This window comes from Saprolegnia diclina (genome assembly GCF_000281045.1).
Source record: "Saprolegnia diclina VS20 unplaced genomic scaffold supercont1.57, whole genome shotgun sequence".
Classification (NCBI taxonomy): Eukaryota; Oomycota; class Saprolegniomycetes; order Saprolegniales; family Saprolegniaceae; genus Saprolegnia; species Saprolegnia diclina.
Window position 1 is genome coordinate 283,800 of NW_008246124.1, and position 23,277 is coordinate 307,076.

General features: G+C 63.3%; 10 protein-coding genes across 10 annotated transcripts; 4 read left to right on the plus strand and 6 right to left on the minus strand.

Annotated features, from left to right (window-relative positions):
• Positions 1-149: 149 nt before the first annotated feature.
• SDRG_13241 (hypothetical protein) lies at positions 150-3,819 on the minus strand. Its single transcript, XM_008619318.1, has one exon. It carries the CDS (start codon positions 3,804-3,806, stop codon positions 183-185), a length of 3,624 nt encoding a protein of 1,207 aa, XP_008617540.1. The 5' UTR covers positions 3,807-3,819; the 3' UTR covers positions 150-182.
• A 62-nt stretch (positions 3,820-3,881) lies between these two features.
• On the minus strand, positions 3,882-6,170 carry SDRG_13242 (hypothetical protein; the record flags this gene model as incomplete). Its single annotated transcript, XM_008619319.1, has 13 exons — positions 3,882-4,049; positions 4,097-4,184; positions 4,229-4,302; positions 4,348-4,450; positions 4,495-4,697; positions 4,743-4,890; positions 4,940-5,065; positions 5,116-5,186; positions 5,227-5,325; positions 5,368-5,508; positions 5,552-5,559; positions 5,600-5,891; positions 5,931-6,170. The coding sequence occupies 13 exons, from the start codon at positions 6,168-6,170 to the stop codon at positions 3,882-3,884; spliced, it is 1,761 nt and encodes a 586-aa protein (XP_008617541.1).
• Positions 6,171-6,288: 118 nt separating this feature from the next.
• SDRG_13243 (hypothetical protein) lies at positions 6,289-7,113 on the minus strand (the record flags this gene model as incomplete). Its single annotated transcript, XM_008619320.1, has 1 exon — positions 6,289-7,113. One exon carries the CDS (start codon positions 7,111-7,113, stop codon positions 6,289-6,291), a length of 825 nt encoding a protein of 274 aa, XP_008617542.1.
• A 154-nt stretch (positions 7,114-7,267) lies between these two features.
• On the minus strand, positions 7,268-9,142 carry SDRG_13244 (hypothetical protein; the record flags this gene model as incomplete). Its single annotated transcript, XM_008619321.1, has 1 exon — positions 7,268-9,142. The coding sequence occupies one exon, from the start codon at positions 9,140-9,142 to the stop codon at positions 7,268-7,270; it is 1,875 nt and encodes a 624-aa protein (XP_008617543.1).
• Positions 9,143-9,351: 209 nt separating this feature from the next.
• Positions 9,352-10,178, minus strand: SDRG_13245 (hypothetical protein; the record flags this gene model as incomplete). The annotated part of the gene is made up of 3 exons (XM_008619322.1): positions 9,352-9,497; positions 9,542-10,074; positions 10,126-10,178. The coding sequence occupies 3 exons, from the start codon at positions 10,176-10,178 to the stop codon at positions 9,352-9,354; spliced, it is 732 nt and encodes a 243-aa protein (XP_008617544.1).
• Positions 10,179-10,345: 167 nt separating this feature from the next.
• On the plus strand, positions 10,346-11,469 carry SDRG_13246 (hypothetical protein). Its single transcript, XM_008619323.1, has one exon. The coding sequence runs from the start codon at positions 10,370-10,372 to the stop codon at positions 11,459-11,461; it is 1,092 nt and encodes a 363-aa protein (XP_008617545.1). The 5' UTR covers positions 10,346-10,369; the 3' UTR covers positions 11,462-11,469.
• A 153-nt stretch (positions 11,470-11,622) lies between these two features.
• On the plus strand, positions 11,623-12,736 carry SDRG_13247 (hypothetical protein). The gene has a single exon (XM_008619324.1). It carries the CDS (start codon positions 11,631-11,633, stop codon positions 12,672-12,674), a length of 1,044 nt encoding a protein of 347 aa, XP_008617546.1. The 5' UTR covers positions 11,623-11,630; the 3' UTR covers positions 12,675-12,736.
• Positions 12,737-13,409: 673 nt separating this feature from the next.
• Positions 13,410-16,072, plus strand: SDRG_13248 (hypothetical protein). The gene is made up of 3 exons (XM_008619325.1): positions 13,410-13,783; positions 13,826-14,158; positions 14,200-16,072. The coding sequence occupies exons 1-3, from the start codon at positions 13,445-13,447 to the stop codon at positions 16,024-16,026; spliced, it is 2,499 nt and encodes an 832-aa protein (XP_008617547.1). The 5' UTR covers positions 13,410-13,444; the 3' UTR covers positions 16,027-16,072.
• Positions 16,073-16,803: 731 nt separating this feature from the next.
• SDRG_13249 (hypothetical protein) lies at positions 16,804-22,130 on the plus strand. The gene is made up of 3 exons (XM_008619326.1): positions 16,804-19,300; positions 19,349-20,015; positions 20,063-22,130. Exons 1-3 carry the CDS (start codon positions 16,882-16,884, stop codon positions 22,002-22,004), a joined length of 5,028 nt encoding a protein of 1,675 aa, XP_008617548.1. The 5' UTR covers positions 16,804-16,881; the 3' UTR covers positions 22,005-22,130.
• On the minus strand, positions 22,059-22,937 carry SDRG_13250 (hypothetical protein; the record flags this gene model as incomplete). Its single annotated transcript, XM_008619327.1, has 3 exons — positions 22,059-22,226; positions 22,279-22,424; positions 22,466-22,937. 3 exons carry the CDS (start codon positions 22,935-22,937, stop codon positions 22,059-22,061), a joined length of 786 nt encoding a protein of 261 aa, XP_008617549.1.
• Between the last annotated feature and the right edge of the window lie 340 nt (positions 22,938-23,277).

A 23,277-nucleotide genomic window follows, 5' to 3' on the forward strand; every position in this document is an offset into this window, starting at 1 on the left:
CGCTCTCGTGGCCAAATACGGTAGCACTGCTCGAGATGACGTGGCGCCACCGTGTCGGTGGGAGACGGCAAAGTCGGATTTTCAGCCAATCATAGCTCTTCTTTTCATGGATTGGCCAAAAAGATCCCGTCTCCAACCTTGGCTTGCATCGAGGCGGGAATGTATATACTTTTTGCATATTTCTAACTACTACGCGAGCCGACGATCGTATTGCTACTGCCGGCTGCCTTGGTCTCTTCCTTGACGATCGCGACAACGTCCGAGCCGTGGCTTTGCAGCGTCCGCTTGGCCTCGGCGCGGCTCGCGTGGCTGTCGGACGAGAAAGCAAAGCCGTTGTGGACGCCAGACCGCAGCATTTGACTCAAGCTCACGCGCTTCTTCTCGCCAACAGGGACCACCGTCGCCGCGTGCTTGGCCTGCGCGATCGCCGATTTCAACAAGAGCGCCGACGGCTCGCGCGGCGCGACACCCGTCCACGCCAAGAGCGACTCGTCCAGGTGCAGTTGGGCGACTTCCTTTGCGAGCTGGTTGTACTCGGGGCGCCACTCGGCCTTGGCGGCGTTCGTCACGTACGTCGGAAGGAGCAGCGAGACGGGTACGAGCAGCAGCACGAGCCAAAAGGCCGGTGTGCTCACGGTGACGCCCATCATGCCGCTGTAGTACCAGCCCGCGAGCTCGTCCCAGCTCGACGCGACAAACGCGACCGCGACCCAGAGCCCAACCGACCCAATGTAGACAATGTAGTGCACTGGGTGCCACGCGTGCTGGAAGAGCGCGAGCTTGGCGTTCGCGAGCACGACGACGATCGTAAACACAATGTTGCCGAGGTACCACATGGGCGGCGAGTCGGCAAAGACGCCGGCGTCCTGGAGGCCGTGCACCAGGAGCAGCGTGACACCGACCGACTCGGCGAGCGCCGACGCGATCCATAGCGAAAACACCATCGGGTTCAAACAGCTGTTCTCGGGTCCGAGCATGTAGAGCTTGGGGAACCGCAGCGCCATGTCGTCGTGCACGTCCATGTCGAAGATCGCGAGGAGGATGATCGGGCAGGCCGTGAAGACCACGTTGTAGATCTGGAAGCCAGTCTCGAGGTAGAATTTCTCACCCGAGAAGCCCGACATCCACGTGTACCAGAACTGCGCGGCCGTGAGCAGAATGTTCTTGTAAAACATGTAGACTACGAGCTGCGCCATGCGGAGGTAGCTCCACCGGCCGTGCACCAAGAGGAGTCGCTTGAGGAACCGAAAGCGCGCGATCGCGTAATCGCTCGCGTTGACGGCCTGGAGCCCTTCTTGCCCGGAAATGCCGATGCCGATGTGCGCAGCTTGGATCATTGGCACGTCGTTGGCGCCGTCGCCGATCGCGAGCGTCTTGACGCCGGGCACGTGGCACCGGATGAGGTCGACCATCTCGGCCTTCTGCGCCGGCGACACGCGGCACGCGATCACGGCCTTGCAGCCGCGCGCGAGCTGGAGGAGCGGGAGGCGGCAGCTGCCATGGAGCGCGACGAGGAGGCTCTCGCCGTCGATGACGAGCGCCGCGTCCTCGCCCTTGACGCGGTGCTCGAGCTGCCGGCGAAGTTCGCTCTCGGTCTCGGTCGCTGTCGGGCACCGCTCGGCATTGATTATGATGCGCGTCATGCCATTATGGAGGAGGTTGCACGCAAAGCCAATGTTGATGGCCGTCTCTTCCTTGTCGCCGGTGAGCACCCAGATCTTGATGCCGGCGTCGGCCAGCGTCGCAATCGTGTCGGGCACGCCGGGCTGCAATTTGTCTTCGATCGCGGTCGCGCCAAGGAGCTCCAAGTTCGTCTCGAGCTCCTCCATGCACGCATCAATCGCGTTCGGGGCTTCGCGCTTGCGCTTCTCGATCTCAGCCAAGTCGTTGAGGGCGACGTGGTAGCGCCGACGCCACGCCGCATAGTCACCTTCGTCTAGTTCGCGCATGGCGATCGTGAGCGTGCGCAGCCCTTCTTCCGCAAACACGTTGATGTGCTGACTCGTCGTCGCTAGGAGCGCGGCGCCGGACGCGTCCTTCTTGAGCCGCTCGAAAATGACCACGTCGGCGCCTTTTGTGAAGAGGAGCAGTTGCCCCGAGGGGTCCCGCACGACCGTCGACATGCGTTTGCGCGCCGAGTTGAACTCGAGCACGTCGAGGAGCTCGTACTGCAGCGTCTCAGCCTTGATGCGCAAGAAGGCCCGGCCCGGAATCCGGTTCATAAACTCGTAGCCGAAAAAGCCGGCGCCGGCCACGAGCGCCTGTTCGTCGGGCGATGACGCCGAGAGCGTCACCTCGTCCGAGCCTTCGCGACGCTCGGGGATGACTGTGTGGCACACGGCGAGGTGCAAGAAGAAATGGTGCAGTCGCGCCGCTTGGTCGGGCCCGGCCTCGCCGACCATGTGGTCGTAAATCTCGGGGCCGTCGTAGTTGACGTACGGAACCAACGGGCGCTTGACGCTGCTGGGCGGAGCTTCTGCCGGCACCGGTTGCCCAGCGCGGCGAAGGGCCGCAAGGCCAATCTCAGTCGTGCCTCGGCCGTACGCCGTGCCGCCGACCGAGCACTTGCGAAACTCCATCATGTTGCACGTGAGCGTGCCAGTTTTGTCGGAGAAGATGTAGCTCACTTGCCCGAGCTCCTCGTTGAGCGACATGGTGCGGACGAGCGCCGGCGTGTCCGTCTCGGCGTAGTACATGTGGATGTCCCACTGGATGAAGATGGCCTGGATGTACTTGACCATCGACATGGACACGTAGAGCGAGATCGGCACGAACTGGTACATGAGCAGGAAAAAGTAGAAAAACATTGTCCACCAGTCGGCGACCGCGTCCGGCGCCGCCGGGTCAACGCCGGCGATGTACCACGCACTGTAGTTGGCGTCGTCCCAGAGAACGCTGCCGGTGGCGCCCAGCGCGCAGCAGAGGAGGAGCACAAGCACGAGCACGATGATGTAGCGGTTGATGGCTACGTCCATCGAGCTCATTTTCGAGGGGGTGGCCGAGTTGTTGCGCATGATCTTGGTGTCCTTGCCCGTGTTGAGGACTAGGCCGACGATCCACTCGGTGTTGCGCAGCGTGCACCCGCGCAAGAGCACGCTCTTGTACGGAATCGCCTCCTTCTTCATCTCGCTCTTCTCGTCCTCGTTGGTCTTCAGCGCCAAGACGCCCTGGAACGAGTTGATGGCGGCGTTCGGGTGCTCACAGTGCACGTGTCCGCGCAACCCAAGCAGCGCGGACGGGTCACCGCAGCTCGCCGAAGTGGCCTCCATCGCCTGCCGCACCTTCATGTTGGTCTCGCCGTCGAGCGACTTGGTTTCCACGTAGCAGATGCCGGTCGGGGGCATGCCCGCCTGCTCGGCGACCGCGAGAATGAGCAAGTCGGCGGGCACCTGGTCGTGGTTGCGCAGCTTGACAAAGTCGCCGACGAGCACGTGGCGCCACATTTTCGGACTAAAGGTCCCGGTCGTCGCGTCGAGCACGGCCGTGACACGGGCGTTGGCCACGTTGTCGGCGACGTGGCGCTTGTGGTCTTCGAGAACCGCAAAGACGGCGTCGACGAGCATGATAAAGAGGAGCGTCGGCGCCGTGGACGCCCGCCCGCCCGTGTTGCTGATGGACGGCACGAGCTGCATGAGCGAGACGACGAGAAAGTACGCGTTTGCGAGCTTTCGGAAGGTCTCGAGGAGGAACTTTGGCAGGAACGAGAGCAGCGTGTACTTGGACGAGACGACAAAGTTGTCGCCAAACGCCACATGTGGCGGCGCGTGGAGCACGATCTCCCGGTACTCGGTCGCATGCGTTGCCATTTCGACGGCGCCGAGTCTGGAAATAGGCGCCGAAACCACACGGACGTTTTCACATTTCACATTCAGATTCACAAATTATGACGAGTTGGCGAGTCGGGTCTGGACAATGCGGACGCGGACGTCGTTGGTGGCCGTGGCGTACGACACGAGGCACCACTGCAGCGGCTGCCGGTGCGCCATGAGGTGCGTGAGCCGCGCGTCGAGCGCCTCAGTCTCGGCGGCGGGGCGCCCAAAGAACATCTCCTACCAACTCTGTCGGTGGGCATGCAGATATATGCTGCAAACGATACCCCGTCGGCGCCAAAGAGGATGCCATCGACGCTTGCAGTGGCGTCTTGGAGCCGCAGGAGTCCCATGTAGACAGTTTGGTTGTTCATGCTAGCGCACCTCGTCATTCTCGAGTGAGCGCATCACCCACGTACCGTGTGGTAAACGCCGCCGCGGTCCGCGGGCTCACGTCGACAATCTCGGCCATGACGTGGGCCTTGCACGGTACCTAGAGACCATCAAGTCGACGACTGTAGCGTATTCGTGGGGGTACGGGCGTCGTCAGGAACGTCGCCAAGCTCACGCAGCTGAGCGCAGCGATCGCACGGGGCACCGTTGTCACGATCCGGTCGAGCGGCGGAAGGCGCGGCGGAGTCCTACGTGCACGTTGAGGCGCAGCACGCGTCAAATGGCGCCGAACGCAGGCGTCGGGTAGATCTCGAGCGACGACATGACGCCAAAGTGGAGCACGAGCGAGTCGGTGGCCGTGACCTGAACACCGCGGAAGCGGCACCAGCGCCCGACCGCCGCCGCCGTCCAGCCCATCGTGTCCAGCGTGGCAAAGTGCGCGTGCACATGCACCTCGGCCGTCACGTGCATGCGGTCCGAGACGACCGCGACCGCCTACCTCTCGTCAGCTCTTTCCTCTCTCTTCGTTGAGAATCGCACCGGGTGGCCGGCGCGGAACGGCGACTCGACGAACGCGACGACGTCGACGTACGCGGCCGGGTAGACGTGACGCAAGGCGCGTGGCGGCCCGAAATGGTTGCGCGGACACGTCGTGTGGTCGGTCGGCAGCGTCGACGCGCCCCACTGCCTATACAACCACGCCTTGCCGTCACGGTCGACGCACCACAAGTACAAACAGGAGAGCGATCGCGCGGGCCTTGTCGGACGGAAGGTACGTCACCGACTCGTACGTGTGCGTGAGGACCACCTCAGTGCTCGACCCGTCCGCCAGGCGGAAGACGACGAAGCGCGACGCCCGCGTGCTACGTTGGCGCGTCATCGATGACCGTAGCAACGACGTTGGTCGACGCACCATAGCGCGACGAGGACGCCGTTGTAGCGCGACAGTACGAGCTTGTGGAACCGAATGACGTCGCCGACCGCCTACACGCTGCGTCAACCGAGCGACGCGCCTACGACGTACGAGGATGCGCGGAAGGTGCGCGAGGTCCGGTGCAAAGACGTTGATGTACAGCGCCTGGGCGCGCTCGGGTCGGGACTCGTCGATGATCGCAAGCGTCATCTACACTGGTCGATGCAGCATCGACGGCGACCGACGACGCACCTCAAAGTCCATGCGACCGCGCGACGCCTGCTTGGGTGTCGTGTACGAAACGACGACGCCGTAGACGTCGGCCGTGCGCTCGCCGAGGGCTGCGAGCGGCGTGTACTGGTACTTGTCGCCGACGCGGAGTCGGCGCTTCTTCTACACACCCATTGCACGAAGCGGGCAAACGACGGTCGCGTACCGACGGCGCTACAACCGCGTGAGACGCAGGGAAGGAGGCGCAACGTACGGGGCGGCCGTGTCTCGGCGCGCAACGTGCAGAGACGCTCGTACGCGACTTGGTCCGAGTTGGGCGCGCGGATCGGCTCTTGGTAGCGCAGAAAGATGCTGCGACGCGGCGCGGGTTCGTCGTCGTTTTCGCTGTCGTCGTCGTCGTGGATGAAGAGACCGGCGGCCTCGAGAAGCTCGGGCGCGGCCACGACGACGCAGCTAAAGTCGGTGGCCTGCGACGCCGTCGACGCCATCGAATCGGTCTCGACGTGGCCCTGAAACAAGCCGTCGCCAAAGAACCCGACGCGGTACTGCGCCCATGAGATAGAGATGGCGACGGTGCATCGTACCTTCTTGAGGAAGCCAGCGACCTTGTCGGCCCAGTCGTCGTAGAGGTAGACGAGCGACCGGCGTGGCGGGACCTCGGCCAGCGGCGGGTGCAGCTCTTCGACCTCCATGGTCACGACGCGCGAGGCCACGCTAGCGCACGGACCACCGCCAATGTCAAAGGTCGCGTCGGCCAGCGGCAGCGGTCGGCGCGGCCACACGCAGAGCACGACCGTCTCCTGGAGCCAGGCGTCGGCGCCCATATTGCAATCTCGCGTCCTTGTTCGAAGAATTGGTTTCGGACCTTTTCGGAAATATCCTTGTCTCGAGGCAATAAAGCCTTATTGTACAATGTCTAATTAGGTATTTGGACAGTGCTTGCTATTGCTGTGCCTGGAGCAGCATCGAGAAGCCGTTGCGGAGCTTCTGGAGCGTCATGTCCGAGTCGGCTTGGACGTCGAGCGTCGAGTTGTCTGCCTGGAGGAGCGAGAGGAACGCGCCGGTGGGCCCGACGCCGGTCGTGACGCCGACAACGTCCCGCATTGCGACCGACGACGTCTTGCGCAGCAGGCCGTGCGGCTTGGTCCATGTGAGCAGCGTCAGGTCGTGCGAGAGCGCAAAGATGCGGGGCGACTTCTTTCCGTTGGACTTGAGCTTGAAGAGGCCGACGCCGTCGAGGAGGCTGCGCACAAACTCGAGGTACTCGTGCTCGCGGATCGCGTCGTCGCCCAGCGTCTCGTAGCTCACGTCGGCCGCGCGGAGCTCGGCGCGCCGGTCCTTCTTGCGCGCTACGTTGACGCGCTTGACGTGGACGTCGGCCGCTGCGCTGTGCCGGCGCGGCGACGGCGGCGCTTTGGCCGGCACCGCGGTCGACAAGGACGCGATAAAGTCATAGTCGTCGGTGTCGATGCGTGGCACGTCGTCGACCTCGGTCGTCAAGGCCGTCGACACCGGCGCGTACGGGTCGAGGAGGTGCTGGTGAACGCCGACGGCCGCCAGCGTGGGCACGGTGGTCGCCGGTGCCAATGGCTTGGGCGGGCGCTTGCGCTTGGTCGCCGGCGCCTTGACGTACTGGGTCGTGCTCACGGGCACGAGCAGCAGCAGCAAGACGAAGAGCAGCAAGAGCACCGAGAAGGCGATCGTGATAAAGTGGCAGACGCTCGTGCACTGGAACGTCGTCCCGTACGCCGTCTCGAACCGCTCCATATCCAAAACCCAAGTCCTCAAAAACGGCCACGCTCAACTCAAAACGGCCCAGCTCAGCTCAATACGGCCCCGCTCAGCCCAAAACTCAAAAACCGACCCAATAAAACTCAAAAACGACCCTGTCAAACTCAAAAGTGCCAAAATCCAGTCCATTTTACTCTAAGCGGCGGTACTCGTGACCGCGGCGGTGCTGGCGGATAAAGACGATCCCGACGACCGTCATGCCCGCGATAGCCACGACGGCGCTCACGAGCCAGAGCGCCGTCGACTGCTGCGGCGGCGCCTGCAGCGCGAGGATCGCAGCCGGCGGCTTGTACGCGTGGGGCTCGGGCCAGCTGGCAAAGTTGGTCGACTGCAACCACCACGCAGGGTACCCGGGCGCCTTCATGTCGCCCGACCGGTCGCCGTGGATCACATACCCGTCGCTAAACTTGACAACGAGATGGAACGCCAGGCGCCACCACTTGTCGACCATGGCTTGGGCAAATGCATTCGTCTTGGCTTCAATGAACGCGAGACGCGCTGTCGGGTCGTCCATGGTCATGGCCGTCGCACGCGTCTCGGCCTCGAGCGCGATCGCGTCCGCCTGCAGCGCTTGCAGCACTGTGCTGATCTCAGCGTGGATGAGGTCGTAGCGCAGCATGCTCCAGTTGTTGACAAACTCAAACGCCCACCACGCCGCGCTCGTGTCAAACTCGTTCTTCCGGGACGCGAGGTACGACGACGGAATCGACGTCTGTGCGCACGAGAACGGGGCGTAGACCGAGCCATGGGGCGCGCCGAGCGCGTACCACGTGACGCCGCCCACGTCATCCGGCAAGAAGCCGCGCGCTTGGAGCACAAAGCTGTGCGTCGTGCGGTGCATCGAGATCGCGCGCTCCCAGCCGCCCGTCACGTTCTTGGTCGAGCCGCCAAAGCGCACGGGGCTGCCAAAGGGCCCGGCCGCCACCTCCTTGGTCATGTCGAACGGCGTGCCCTCGTAGTGGTCGCGCATGAGGTCCATGAGGTCCGTCGGCGCAACGAGCTTGTCGGGCTTGATCGAAAACGGGTACGTTGCGACTTCGGGGTGCTGACCCAATGTCGCATCGAGCGCGAGCGACGGTGCGAGCACGTCAAAGACGCGCCAAATGCGGCGGCCGCCGTACAGCGGCTTGCTCGGGCCGGGCTTGGCCCAGCTGTACGCCTTGGCAAAGTCGAAGTCGCCGTCCACCGCCGGGTTGTACCAGCCCATGTCTTGGGCAAACGAGACGACGTTGCTCGACGCGAGGTAGTTGTCGCTGTCGCTGAGGTTGAGCGTCCGAATCACAAACGAGTTGGCGACGACCGCCACGTGCTCGTCCGGTACGCGCTGCGCCGCCCAGACCGCCGACGTGTTCTTCGGGCCCGTGAGCATGTGCAGGATCCAGCTCTCGCCATACTTGTCCGAGATACCGAGCGCTTCCGACGAGCTGCCGTAATTCGCCTTTTGGTTCTTCCCATACTCGCCAAAGAACCCGTGCTCGACCGCGAGATCGCCCATCGTCGTGATCGCACAGCGCGCCGAGTCGCAGCGCTCGAGCGCAATCTTCGAGAGCTCTTCAATCTGAAAGAGGTTGTGACCATAGTGCAGCGACGACGGCCACCCGACCGTCTTGGCCGCGCACGTGCTCTCGGCGATGCTCAGCTGCTGGTCGTTGATCATGCCATAATCGTGGTCAAAGTACCCATACGTGTACGGGACTTGGTCAATGTAGCCGAGCGGCGCAGAGAGCGCCTGGCCCTCCAGCGGTGCATACAGCGGTCCGCGCTCGGCGGTCACGAGGCGCGGGTACCCGTTGCGCTGGAAGTTGTACACGGCGCGTCGGCTGCCCGCCGTGTGGTTCATCGCAGGCACGCGGACCATGCGCAGGTCCGCCGGGTTCAAGCCCGCGTCGTTCGTGTGCGAGACCAGCACCGAGCCGTCGACGGTCGCCTTCTTGCCCACAGAGATGACGGTGCACGCGTCGACGGCGACCGTCGCCGCCAGCAGCACACCACCGAGTACGCGCATGGGCCAAAATTTGCAAGTGCCCGAAGATCGCCAAGCATGTTCGTATCCGGAAGACCGACGCGACCATACAAAGACAGAGACGACCTTGAGGTTGAAGCCGGTGCCGTCCGGATAAGAGGGCCAAGACGGTTTGTATCGAGTTGAAGTTGGCGCCGTTGGCGGGATTCCAAGGCCAGCAAGCCACCCGAGTCGGTAGCTTCTTAGCGGTCTTATAGGTACAAGGACGAGGAAGGTAATAGTCGTGGCGGCATGGGCACGGCGCACGTTGTCAGCGGGCCAAACGACCCAAAGACGACGATTCTAGGTGTAAAGTCGGGCGGTCGAAGCAGCGCGGCCACCGCGTCCAAGCGCGCGTCTACGATGCCAATCTGTGCGAATGTGATGGAAGATGACACGTACAGCACTGGGCAGCGGCGACGCTGTACCGGGACGGGTGTACGTGGCGCTCCTTGCGCGAGCGCCGCACCTGCCGCGGTGTGGCTTGGCGCGTCCTCGTTAGAAACACTCTGCGTGGCGCGTTCTGGCGCTCGCTCTTGGTCGCGGTCAGCGGCAGCAGCAATCTCGGCGAAGCGTCCGTGTTGTCGGGTACATCGACCTCCATGCACGTCGACGGCGCGATGTCATCGGTCGAGCTCGACTCGCATTCGTCTTCGTCGCTCGAGTCGGCGAGAACGATCGAGTTTCGCTCAGCGCGGGCGTATGCGCGGGTGTTGCGCACGACAGCAGGGTCACGTCGCCGCCGCTTGCGCGGCGTCGTGGCGGGTGCTGCTGCCGTTGGCGTCTCCTCGGCTGCTGGTTGCGCCGGCGCTTCCACGGGTGATGGCAGCGCCGGTGGCTCCACGGGTGATGGCTGCGCCGGTGGCTCCACGGGTGATGGCTGCGCCGGTGGCTCCACGGGCGATGGCGCCCGCCGACGCATCATGCGCTGGTACCTACGCATGTTAACCATGAGCAGATGGCCTCATCGCTCAGCGCCGGCGTACAAGAGGTCGAACTCGGCCTGGCGCAAGCGCGCATCCACGTCGTCGTCGGCCATCGCGTCGTGCCGAATTGGCGGCTGAGTTGCGTCCACTAAATATGGCGTATGCCGAATGTTAGTTTCGCGGCAACACCTCGAAGTGGATCTACCGTAGTTTTGTTCACATACAGTGTTTGTATGGGACGGCTCCACTTCGACTTCGATCCGCGGGCAGTTGCGATCTTGCGAGGAAGCCACAGATCTACACCATGCGGAAGCAGCAGTTGCAGCGGCCGACGGACCGCGCAAGAAGCCGTGGGCTCGACGCTGTAGACGACCATGGCGCCGTGGCCAACTCGGACGACGAGCCGGACGCGATTATCCCCGACGACATCAAGGCCTACTTCGCCGGGCGCATGGAGGGCACGCCGTCAACGTACACGATGGTGCAGGTGTGCGAGTACATCTTGGAGCTGCTCGTGCAGCTCTCGCAGCGCGAGGGTACGCTGCTGCCGCTGGCGCTTCGCGCCCGTGCGATCGGGGACAGCTTGAGCCTTCCACGCCGGCGCATCTACGACGTGCTGCACATCTTTGACGCGATCGGACTGGTCACGCGCGTCCCGAACGGAAGAGGATACTGGTACTATGGCGAAGGCAACATTGTGCCCACGCTCGAGCGCCTCCGGGAGCGCGCGATGGCGGCGGTGGCCGACGTGCGCACTGCAAGCGTCGACCAGATTATCCGCATCTTGTCACCGGACGCTCCGACCAAAGACACAGGGACCGCGCTCTTGCGGACAACGACCAAACTCCTCCGGCTCCTCTTTGCGGCCAACCGCCCGGTCGTCCAGTCGGACCTCCGTCTCGTCGACGACAACGGGTCGGTGGGCTCGGCGTTGGCGCCGGCGCAGGATCGGCGCACGTACGATGTGCTCGCCGTGCTTGTGCGGTGCAACGTGGTGCAGATTCGTGCGTCGAACGGCGGTCCGAAGCGCGTTAGCATCAACCCGACGCTCTTCTCGCCCGCGTTCTCGCTCTTTGCGCCGCCGACGAGTGTCTCGACCAAGCGCAAGGGCCTGCGCTCGATGACAGCAACGACCAAGCCACATGCCAAGAAGCACCGCAGCAACAAGAGCACTGGCGTGCCCGGCTGGCGCGACTACCCGAGCTTCCTCACGCTGCCCATGTCGGAGAGCGTCACGAGTGCGACCGACGCGGCCATGGCGCTCGTCGACTGGGACACGCGTGGCGAGTTTTGGGGCGCCGAGACGACGGTCGATGCGCTCTTCCCGGTGCTGGACGACGGCGGAGCGTGCTGCGACCTCGACGCGCTCCTCGCATCCGACGACTGGGACGTCTAATACTAGCACTCGTTCATCCACGTCGTGTTGCAGCGGGCAAAAAAGCGGGCGATGGCGCCACCGATCGTTTCTCATTGGTGGAAAAAGAAGTGCCGGTGGGCACGGATTGGCTAAAATCCTGGGGCCGGCCCGATTATGACCTTGCACAACGTGTTTCAATCTTGGCAGGATGGATCGGCAAGGCGCGGGGAAGGGGCGGAGGCTCCCGAGCATGCATGTGGCGATCAAGCCGCGGACGTCGGCCAAGCTCGCCAAGCGCGACGACGACGCGGACCCGTGCTCGCCGGGCGCGTCCAAGGAGCTCAAGCTGCGCTTCGCGCGCCGGGCGGTCGAGATCGGCACCAAGACCATCTCGAACGTGTGCGAGCTCGTGCTCGAGCTGCTCCGCGAGCTCCAGGAGGCCTGCACCGAGTTCCCCGTCGCGCTCCGCGCCAACTGGATGGAAGAGGTGCTCGGGCTGCCCCGCCGCCGCATCTACGACGTCTTGCACATCCTCCAGGCCATCGGGCTGGTCACGAAGCGCGTTTCGTCCGACGGGCTCAACGGCCACGGGCACATGTTCTACGGCGACTACTTTGTCGTGCCCACCGTGCGCAGCATGCTCGAGCTCCAGGAGAACGCGCCCTTGAACGACGCCTCCGACGACAAGTGGCCCGCGCTCTCGCTCGCGACCGTCAAGTTTATCAAGTTTCTGCTCTTAAATGGCAACGCGATCCGGCGCCACCTCATCCACACGATCGAAGACGAGAAGCCGTCGACGACCGCGATCCCGGCTTCGAAGGGCCGGCGCATGTACGACGTCCTCGCCGTCCTCGTCCAGTGCAACATCGTCTGGACCAACACAGACATGGGCGTCAAGTACATCTACTTGAACCGGGACGTGCTCAACCCAAAAGCCAACTTTAGCGTCTTCCGCGACCCGGACGCGAAGGCGCCGCCGACAGCGAGCCTCGCGCCCAAGAAGCGCGCGCGCAAGGAGCCGGCGACGCCCGCCCGTCGCGCGAAACACCGCCCGACTTGCGACGAGACGCTCACGGGGCTCTTTGGCGACTGCCAGTGCGGCCACGCGCCCGAGCTTGCATCGCCGGACGCCCAGTGGCAGTCGCTCCTGACGCTCGGCGCGTCGATCGTCGACGCGTGGAGCAACACCGACCGCGACGGGCTCTCGCTCGAGTGCTACGAAGGCGTAGCGTCCGTCGACGACTTTGTCTGACGCCACGTTGTTATTTATTCGTCCTATCTTAATCTACTAACTTGCGTGATTTGACTCTACTAACTTGGCAGCTTGCGACTCGAGTCGTGTTGCAGTCGACGTGCAAGGCTGCGAGGGCGTCGAATGGGTTCAAGTGTTGAAGGTGCTTGCGTTTAAGGCGTAAAACTCTAGCAGCGTCCAATACGAGCAATCACGTAAAACAAGAACGTACGCGTGCGTGAATAGGTCCAACACGTAAAAGTTGATATGGAAAGAGGTAGAATGAGTAAAATAGGTAGAATGGGGGTGGGGGTGGCGCACGCGCACACCCCCGCTGGCAAAAATTGCGCTGTGGAGGAACCCGAAGGCACTCCTAGGCCATTACAGCACCGGAGTGCATGAAGGCCTGCTCCGGCCCAAGTCAACCCCCGAGTTGATCAGGGTCGAGCTCCAGCCAGGTAAGTATGATTTTCACTATTGAAGAATTCGAGCATTCCTGCATACAGAATTTGGCTCTGTTTTGTTCCCCACGTAGCTTTTGCAATAATTAGGTCCATCACGCAAATAGTATATGTACACTATTTGAAGCGTTCTGCGTGGCGCGCACGCGTGTCGAGAAATGCCTCCCGCCAAGGCACGGCCCGACGCACGGAAATAGTGTGAGTTGATATTGAGCTGCAACCGTGCCAAACGATGTACACTATTTGGTGTGTTCCCGGGGCGGGGTTGCGTGGAAATAGCCAACGGTAATTCGGACTTCCTTGCATTTCGACATAACCGCAACAAGGTCCATGAGCCACGTTGATGATGGCCGCGAGGTTGACTACCAGAAGCGGCTGGAGGAGCTGCGCCAGACGCGCGAGATGGAGCGAGAGCAGGCCATGGTCGAGAGCGAGGAGGCGGGCGAAGCGTACGTGGCGCCGCAGGACGAGCTCTTGGACGACGGCTTGGCCGTGCCGGCGCGGGTCTGGTCGGCGCTCTTCCCGCACCAGAAAGAGGGCATCCAGTGGCTCTACCAACTACACGTGCAGAACGCCGGCGGGATCCTGGGCGACGACATGGGCCTCGGCAAGACCGTCCAGATCGCCGCGTACCTCGCATGTCTCCGGAAGATGCAACTTGTGCATTCGGTACTTGCCGGCCATCGCCTCGTCGAGCTCACGTGCGCGTAGGTGCTACTGGCGTGCCCAGCCTCGGTGCTCTGGCAGTGGGTCCGCGAACTCCACAAGTGGTGCCCCGAGCTGCGCGTCGTGCTCTTGCATTCGTCGGGCGCTTCAACGACCAGCTACGGCACGACGATCAAGCACACGTTCGAGGCCGGCGGCGTGCTCCTCACGACGTACGAGAACCTCCGCGCGAACGCCGAGCACCTTCTCGGGAAGGAGTGGGACTACGTCATCCTCGACGAAGGCCATCGCATTCGGAACCCGGACGCGGAGATCACGCTCGTCTGCAAGCAGCTCCGTACCGTCCACCGCCTCATCCTCACCGGGTCGCCGATCCAGGTACACCATCTAGCTATACTTCAATCCCTATCTCGAGATAGAACAGGCTCAAGGAGCTCTGGAGTCTCTTTGATTTCGTGTTTCCCGGCAAGCTTGGGACCTTCCCGACCTTTGAAGACGAGTTTGTGCTGCCGATCCGCCATGGCGGCTACGCGAACGCAACCAAGATGCAGATCCTCATGGCGTACAAGTGCGCGCTCGTGCTCCGCGACCTCATTGCGCCCTACATGCTGCGGCGACTCAAGAAGGACGTGCAGATCGCGACGGCGCTGCCGACCAAAATGGAGCAAGTGATCTTTTGCCCGCTCTCGCCGACCCAAGCCAGCATCTACCGCGCGTACCTGGCGTCACCCGAAGTGCGCTCGGTGCTCGCGCGCGATGTCCGGCCGTTCCGGGCGCTTACGATCCTGCGGCAGATCTGCAACCACCCGAGTTTAATGACCGACCACATCCCGGACGCGGTGGAGGCCGACACGGACGATGTGATCGCGCAGTCGGGCAAGCTCACTGTGCTGCAGACGATCTTGGGTGTGTGGTTTAGGCAGCAGCACCGCGTGCTCGTGTTCGCGCAGCACCGGCGGACGCTCGACCTGCTGTCCAAGTTGATGGCGACGCTTGGGTACAAGTACTGCCGGCTCGACGGCACGACGTCGGTCAAGGAGCGGCAGACGCTCATTGACGCGTACAACGACCCGCACTCGGAGCTCTTTTGCTTTCTCTTGACGACCAAGGCCGGCGGGATCGGCGTCAACTTGACGGGCGCGGACCGCGTGATCATTTTCGATCCGGACTGGAACCCGAGCACGGACATGCAGGCGCGCGAGCGGGCGTGGCGCATGGGCCAGACCAAGCAGGTGACCATCTACCGGCTCATTACGTCGGGTACGATCGAAGAGAAGATCTACCACCGCCAGCTCTTCAAGCAGTACCTTATGAACAAGGTGCTGCGCGACCCCAAGCAGAAGCGGTGCTTCAACCACAACGCACTCCGCGACCTCTTTACGCTCAGCGACGGCACCGAGCTCCAAGTCGACGACGCCGGCAATCAGGTGGCAACGACCGGCACGGAAACCGGCGACTTGTACCTGCATGGGCACGTGGCGCCACCCACGGTCGACGAGACTGTGGACGACGCCGCGCTTTTGCAGTCGTCGCTGGGCAGCGTCGCGCGCGTTGAGCGCCGAGCGGTCGAGCCGGACGAGAAGGACGACGAGGCCGTCGAGGTCGAGGCGGACGATGCCGAACTCAAGGCGGACGACGGCGGCAAGGACAACGCCGAGCTGCTCCAAGCGCTCTTTGACGGCGGCAGCATCAAAGGCGTGTTCAGCCAGGACCGCATCGAGAGCGACGGTGTGCACAACCAAGAAGCCGATCTGATCGAGATCGAGTCGGCCAAAGTCGCCAAGTCGGCGCTGAGTACGCTCCGCCAGTCGTGCAGCGCGATCCGGCAGCAGCGCGAAGATCAGTTTGAAGTCACGTGGACGGGCAAGAGCGGGAGCGCGGGCAAGCGGCTCTTTGGCGCCGCCGCGCGCGGCCTCAAGCGCAGTGGCCACGAGCACGCGTCGCGCCAGTCGAGTGCGATGCTGCAGAAAATCAAGAAACGACGCGATGCGATCGACGGCGCCAACAAGGTGACAGCGGTCGCGTCCTCCTCGGACGTCCAGTACCAGAGCATCGACGAGCTCACCAAGCAGCTGCACGCGTTCCTCGAGCGGCACAACGGCGTCAAGACGGACGTGATCATCGCCAAGTTTGCGCCGGCGGTGTCACCCAAGGACAAGGACGTCTTCCGCAACCTGCTCCGGAGCATGGCGACGTGCGAGGGCCGCGTGTGGCGGCTCAAAGACGAGTTTCGCACCGCACGGTAACCCAAGGTGTATATATGTAAACGATAAGAACTGGTTGCACGCTTGCTGCTGCTGATCGCGCTCGGAGCTCGGTGGTCTGCGCTGGCAAGGCGTGGGACCGGGACAGGCCCAGTGGTGGTGGTACTGGACTGAGTCGTGGGTGGCTACTCCGATCTTCTTCTTCTTCCTCGACCCGTCGCGAGCAGTAGCTTGAGGAGGAGCGTCAAGGTTGCTGCAGCAACCTTGATGAAGGTCATCGCGATCTTCCAGCTGCCCTTGCACCGGCTGTTTCGTCGACGGACGCAATACTAGTGCGATGGGCAAGCGTCGCTTCGCTTGTGGTCAGCGCGCGCAGCTGCCGGTCGCACCGGAAACGGCGCCGAGCACCCAAGCGCCGTCGCTCGCCTTGGTGCTGGACAGGCTCTCGCCGGCGTCGGACTGCTGGAAGCTCCGGTGTCCCTCGCCCTGTGAGTAAGCGCTTTGACAAGTGTATGAAATCTCAGTTTACTGCAGCACCTCCTGCAACGTGTGGTTTGAAGGCCTGTGATTGGCGCTATTCTTAGACATATGTGTTCTGATTGGTGGGATCTCCAATGCGGCCCGAGTGCGACTCGAAACGTATACAAACTTCAAGGCATTTGATATGCGTCTGCACCCTTGGTGGTCGTGCGACTAGATCCGCGCGCGATGATTGGGCACGACGAGCAGCGTTGTAACGCTGGCTTGTATTATATTTTGGACGTTGTACTTGATGTTCGTAGGCGGCATTAAATATGCAGAATAAAAAGACCCGAGGTAGAGTCCGCCCCAAGATAGAACCCACTTCATCATCTGGCTCGCCATCGCCAGCCTCGGACTGCCGCGGTGCTGGCGGCGATGACCAACGACGACGTGCGCATGGAGCACATCCAGGAGTGGATCGAGGCGACGGTCGACGTGCGCTTCGATGGCAACATGTGGGCGCTCCTCAAGGACGGCCAGGTGCTCTGCAAGCTGGCCAACTCGCTCAACGCGGCCATCCGCGTCAACAAGCTCAAGACGGCCTTCCACTGCAAGGAGAACATCCAGGCCTTCATCTCGTGGGCGAAAAGCGTCGGCGTGCCCGAAGGCGACCTCTTCCACGTGCACGACTTGCAGTTTGAAGAGAACATTGGCGCGGTCCTGCGCACGCTCGCGGCGCTGTACACCATGTTTGCCGAGGAGATCCGCGCGTCCGTGCGCGTCTCGACCAACCACGGACCGGCGCTCGCGAGCTCGTACGACAGCGACGACGACTCGGGCTTTGGCGACCTCCACGACTCGGAGCCCGACGACGAGCCCGACTTGTACGACCTCTCGATCGTGCGCGAGAACCGGTCGTCGTCCAAGCTCGCGGCCTTTCTCAAGTTTGTGCCCATTCAGTCGACGACGAGCAAGCACAAGGCGCCGCCAACGCCCGAGCACGTCGAGCCGCCGCCGCAAGAGATCCCGATTGTCGTGAAGAAGGCGTCGCCCGCGCCCAAGACGCCGTCGCCACGCAAGATGCCCGCGACGCCGCCGCCCAAGGTCGCGCCACCCCCCGAGCCCGTCGTCGCCAAAGGCAACAAATTCAAGCTGAGCAACTTTCTCAACAAGGCCAAGTCGACCATGAAGCACAAGGAGTCGCCGAAGAAATCGCCAAAAGAGTCGCCGATCGTGACCAAGCCGTCGCCCAAGTTGCAGACGCCCAAGGTGCAGACACCGCAGACGCCCAAGGTGCAGACACCCAAGGTCCCGACACCCAAGGCACCGCCGCCGGTCGTCGCAAGGGCACCGCCGCCGGTCGCGGTGGTCGAGCCGCCAAAGCCGGTCGCCAAGGTGGTGACGCCCATCAAGAGCAAGGCGGTACCGCCGCCGATTCAGACAACCACTGACGACGACGACAGCGACGATCCGATGACGCCGCCGTCGTCGCCCAAGCCCATCGTCGCGAGCTCGACCGTGCCGCCGGTCGGCAACACAAAGCAAAAGCTCAGCGCGTTCCTGGCGCAGACGCCCGTGGGCAAGCCGACGATCATTTCGGCGCCGTCGTCACGGACCGAGCCGGGCAAAACGTCGCCGGGCGTCGCGGCCAAGATGGCCATGATCCGCAACAACGGCGTCGCGCCGCCGACATCGACCGTCGTAGCTTCCACGACTGTCGTAGCGGCCTCGGATGAATCGCTCTCAGCACCGCTGCAGCTGAGCAAGCCGCGGGGGCCAGTCAAGACGCAGCGCCGGTCGTCGACGAGCCCCAAGGCCGTTGAGTCGTCGCCAACGGTGGTGGCGACGCCGACGATCGTGCCACCCGTCACTGCACCCGCGCCGACGAGCAAGCTCGGGAACTTTCTTCAGAAAGCACCGGCGTCCGACCCGCAACGGATGCTGGCCAACATCATGATGAACCGCGTGCCCCAGACAAAGACCGTCGTCTCGGCGGACGAGGATGATGAAGCGCTGCTGACGCCACCAGCATCACCCAAACACGTCCCAGTCGTCGCCAAGTCTGCGCCGGTCGTCGCCAAGTCGGTGCCGCAGCCGTCACCCGTGGCATCCACACCGTTACAAAACAAGTTGGCGAGCTTCATGGCGGCCGTGCCACCCACGGCTGCGGCCGCCGCCCCCAAGTCGACCGGCGGGTCCAAGCTCGCAGCCTTCTTATCGACGACTGGTGTCCCGCGCAAGGTGTCGGTGGTGTCGGCGCCGCCCTCGTCGTCGTTTATCGCACCGTCGTCATCGTTTGTCGCCCCGGTGCTCGTCAAGTCGTCGCCGCCATTGAAGCGCGTCCGTCGCGCGCCGCGGTCGACGCTCAGCAACAACTGGGTCCTGCCCGACCAGCGCTTCTCGTATTCCAAGCGCCCAGCCTCGTCCAAGCCCTTCGACAAGGAAGGCGCGCGCCGGCGGTTCCTCCAGAACCAGCTGCGGCTCAAAGCCGAGGCCAAGCACAATGTCGGGAAGCACCAGAAGACCGCCAACGTCTGCGCGCCCGGCATGCTCTGCTACGTACCCGACGAGACCGACACGTGGCTCCTCGCCGAGGTCGAGTCGGTCGACACGCGCCGGAAGCACGTCAAGGTCAAGCTCGTCGAGGGCGCCGCCGAAGCGCGCGTCGTCGACCTCACCAACATGGACGTTGTCCGGGCCATCGGCGGGCCGCAAGCCACCGAGATCGACTCGCTGCCTCTGGCCATCACGCACAGCAACAGCGACGGCGTCGAAGACATGCGCAACCTCCGCTTCCTCAACGAACCGTCCATCATGTACAACCTCAAGCGCCGCTTCGAGGCCGCGCAGCCCTGTACTTTATTTCTTGCTATTTTCAATGATTTTCGACATTTTTGGCTAGATACGTACAGCAATGACATTGTGATAGCCGTCAACCCGTACCAATGGCTCGGGCACCTGTACGGCGAAGGCCTCCACACGCAGTACCTGCAGCAGCCCCGGCACAACCTGCCACCGCACGTGTACGCAACGTCGACAGCCGCGTACAAGAGCATGACGGCGTCGCGTCGCAACCAGAGCATTCTAGTGAGTGGCGAGTCGGGCGCGGGCAAGACCGAGACGACCAAGATCCTCATGAACCACCTGGCGACAGTCGCCGGTGGCCGCGACGACTCGACGATCGCGCGTGTCATCAACGTCAACCCGCTCCTCGAGTCGTTTGGGAACGCCAAGACGCTCCGGAACGACAACTCGAGCCGGTTTGGCAAGTTTACGCAGCTGCAGTTCCGCGACGGGAAGCTCCGGGGCGCTTGCTGCGAGACGTACCTCCTCGAAAAGTCGCGCGTCGTCTCGTTCGCGCCCGGCGAGCGCAACTACCACATCTTTTACCAGCTCCTGTGCGGCCTTCCGGTGGCGACGACTGCGTCGCTGCAGCTCCATGCGACGTCGAGCTTCCGCTACACGGGCGACGTGGCCGCCATGACGATCGACGGCATCGACGACGCCAAGTGGATGGCGCAGACGCAGTTGTCGCTCGGGCTCATCGACCTCGACGCGAGCCTTCAGCAGTACGTCTTCGCTCTTTGATTTGCGATTGTTGAGACTAAGATCGTAGCACGTTGTTTGAAGTGCTCGCTGGCATCCTGCACCTCGGCAACCTCGACTTTGCTCCGACGGGCGAGAACGCGTCGCGCGTCGCCAACCCCGAGTCGCTCTCGGCCGTCGCGACGCTCTTGGGCCTTGCGCAGGACACGATCGCGACGGCGTGCTGCAACCGCACGGTCGTCGCGCACCGGGACGCGGTCACGGTGCCACTCAACGTCGTCGAAGCAAACGAGAACCGCGATGCGCTCGCCAAAGCCATCTACGCGAGCCTCTTTGACTGGCTCGTCGCGCGCATCAACGGCGCCATGTCGATCCGTGACGCGTCGACGCAGATCGGCGTCCTCGACATCTTTGGGTTTGAGGACTTTGCGCACAACGGCTTCGAGCAGTTCTGCATCAACTACGCCAACGAGAAGCTGCAGCAAAAGTTCGTCCACGACGTCTTCTCGACGGTCCAGGACGAGTACACGCGCGAGGGCCTCGTGTGGGACCACATCTCGTACGCCGACAACCAAGGCATCTTGGACCTCATCGAGGGCAAGCTCGGCATCATCAACCTCATGAACGACCACTTGCGCCAGCCCCGGGGCACGGAAGAGGCGCTCGTCAACAAGTTCCGCGCCAAGGACAATGCGATCATCTCGTTTGCCAAGGTCAAGCGCACGCAGTTTACGATCCGCCACTACGCCGGCGCCGTCACGTACGAGACGGTCGGCTTTATGGAGAAGCACCGCGACGCGCTCATGCAGGACCTGCTCGACCTCGTGCGGTCGAGCACCAAGGCGTTTGTCGTCTCGCTCTTCCCGCTCGAGCAGCCGCCGACAGTCGACGAGCCCGACGCGATCTCGTCGGCGGCGTCGACGCCGTCACCCAAGTCGAAGCTCGAGGCGTGGGTCAAAAAGCCCGAGCCCAAGCCGCTGCTCGAAGGACGCAAGAAGGCGCTGCCGCCCAAGACGCTCGGGTCGCAGTTCAAGGCGTCACTGAGCTCGCTCATGGACACGATCGGGTCGACGCAGGCGCATTACGTGCGCTGCATCAAGCCCAACGCCGTCAAGAGCCCGACCGTGTTTGACAAGCCCATGGTCGTCGCGCAGCTGCGGTCGGCCGGCGTCATCGACGCGATTCGCATTTCGCGCGCCGGGTACCCCGCGCGGCTCACGGCGCACGAGCTCTCGACGCGGTACGCGACCATGCTGCCGCCGTCGATGCTCACGGACGACGCGTGCGACGCGTTCATGCGGGCGACGGGCCATACGTCGCCGGTCGAGTTCCAAATGGGCAAGACGCTCGTGTACTTCAAGGCCGGCGTCCTCGAAGAGCTCGAGCTCATGAAGTCGGACTTCTACTACGAGCAAGCGACGCTCGCGCAAAAGGTCGTGCTCGGCTTCCTCGACCGCATGCGCTTCCGCAAGCGGATGGCAGCAGCCCTCGTGCTCCAAGCCTTTGGCCGCATGGCGCTCGAGCGCGTCGTGTTTACAAAGCTCAAGGCCGCCGCCGTCACGATGCAGCGCGTCCGCCGCTACTACAAGGACCGCGACGCGGTGCTGGCCGCGATGCGCGCCCGGCTCGCGGCTCGGGAAGCGCAGCGGGTTGCCGACGAGGCCAAGCGCGTCGCGGCCGAAGAGGCTGCGCGGCGCCCGCCCGTGTGGGACTCGAACTCGGCGCTTTCGTCGCCACGGTCGTTGCCGTCGCCCATGACGTCGCCCGAAGCCAGCGAGACCAAAGGCAGCTTCCGGTCGGCCGCGTACAGCCGAGCGAGCGACGTGGCGGCCACGGCCAAGGCGCTGCTGGCGCACGGCGACGCACTGTGCGCGAGCTGCAAGGCGCTCGGGAAGAGCCACGCGTCGCTCGAAGACCAGATGGCCAAGCTCATGGCCGAGAACGCGCGCCTGCGACGCTTGCTGGTCGACCACAGCATTAACCCGGACGACGACGATGGCGTCTATGTGTAGCCGCAGTCTTATATAATTTACGCGACACTCCGACTATGATTCACACATAAGAGCTTAGACGACGGCCGTGGTCGCGGGCGGCATGGACCGGTAGGCGTCGTACGGCGTCGGCGGTCGACGCCGGCAGGTGCGCGAGCACCATATACAGGTGCGCCGCAGTCGGAGGCCAAAGCCTTGCTGGGCCATCGGTCGCGGCTCGCCCGTGATCGCGCACAGACCCGGCTACAACGAGGCAGGATGAGAGGATGGGAGTAGAGGAGGCTGTTCGACGTACGAGGCAGCCCGTGACCACCATCGAGAGGGCGACCAGCGTCAGCAAGACAGTGCTGACGATCGCGAGGACGTAGCCCGAGCCGGTGCCGGTAAGCACGTCGGTGAACGAGACGTGCCAGTGCAGCACGGCGCCCATGCCAAAGAGCGCTACATCCGCGTCAGTAGTCGGCGACCGTGGTCAATCGTACCGCTGACAAAGTAGATCAAGCTCGGAAGCGCCGCCACGTGCTTGGAGACGAGCACGTCGCGGAGTAAGAAGGACACGCCGACGCAGAGCGCGATGAGCGAGAAGACCGTCGCGGTGATGAGCAGATAGGCGACTTGCACGCGCGCGTCCGTGTGGCTGCAGATGGCGCGGACGGTTGCGACGTCGCGGTTTGTCGGGAGCGGCGCGACGATCGTCATTTCACTCAGCACAAAGCAGCTCGACCGGTTCGTGAGCACAACGTTGCAGACGTCGCCCCACGTGCCCGTCGCGTTGGCCGTCGTGCCATTGCAGTTGACGGCCACGGCGAGGCTGAAGAGGCCAGCGTTGACCGGCCCAGCGCTGACCCAGTCGGTCTGCGCGAGGCTGTAGATCCAGAGGCCCGAGGCCACGACGCCCACGAAGAGCTGGTTGGCGTTGAGCCGCAGCTCCGTCTCGCCGGCCCAGGGAACCATCGCGCAATGGCCGAATGCAACGGCTCTGCCTGGAAATACTGTATGACTGAAAACACGCCATCTCACCCGACCCATCCCGAGGTTGCGAGGTATTCAGAGAAGCTGCTCCTATATAATTGACGGTACACCCATCACTGTGCTGTTATGCACTTGATGCGATGCGCGCCAGCATGCGCTTCGTTGCTACCGAGCACTCGAAGCCTGCTGCATCCATGTGCTGCACCCAGCGTAAGGAGCGTTCTCCTAGACTGTACACCATTTCCGGAAGCTTGCCAGTGTCACTCCGCAAGCCTGTACCCTTCCACGATTGGTGCATTTCGGCCAATCGCACGCGTTGTAT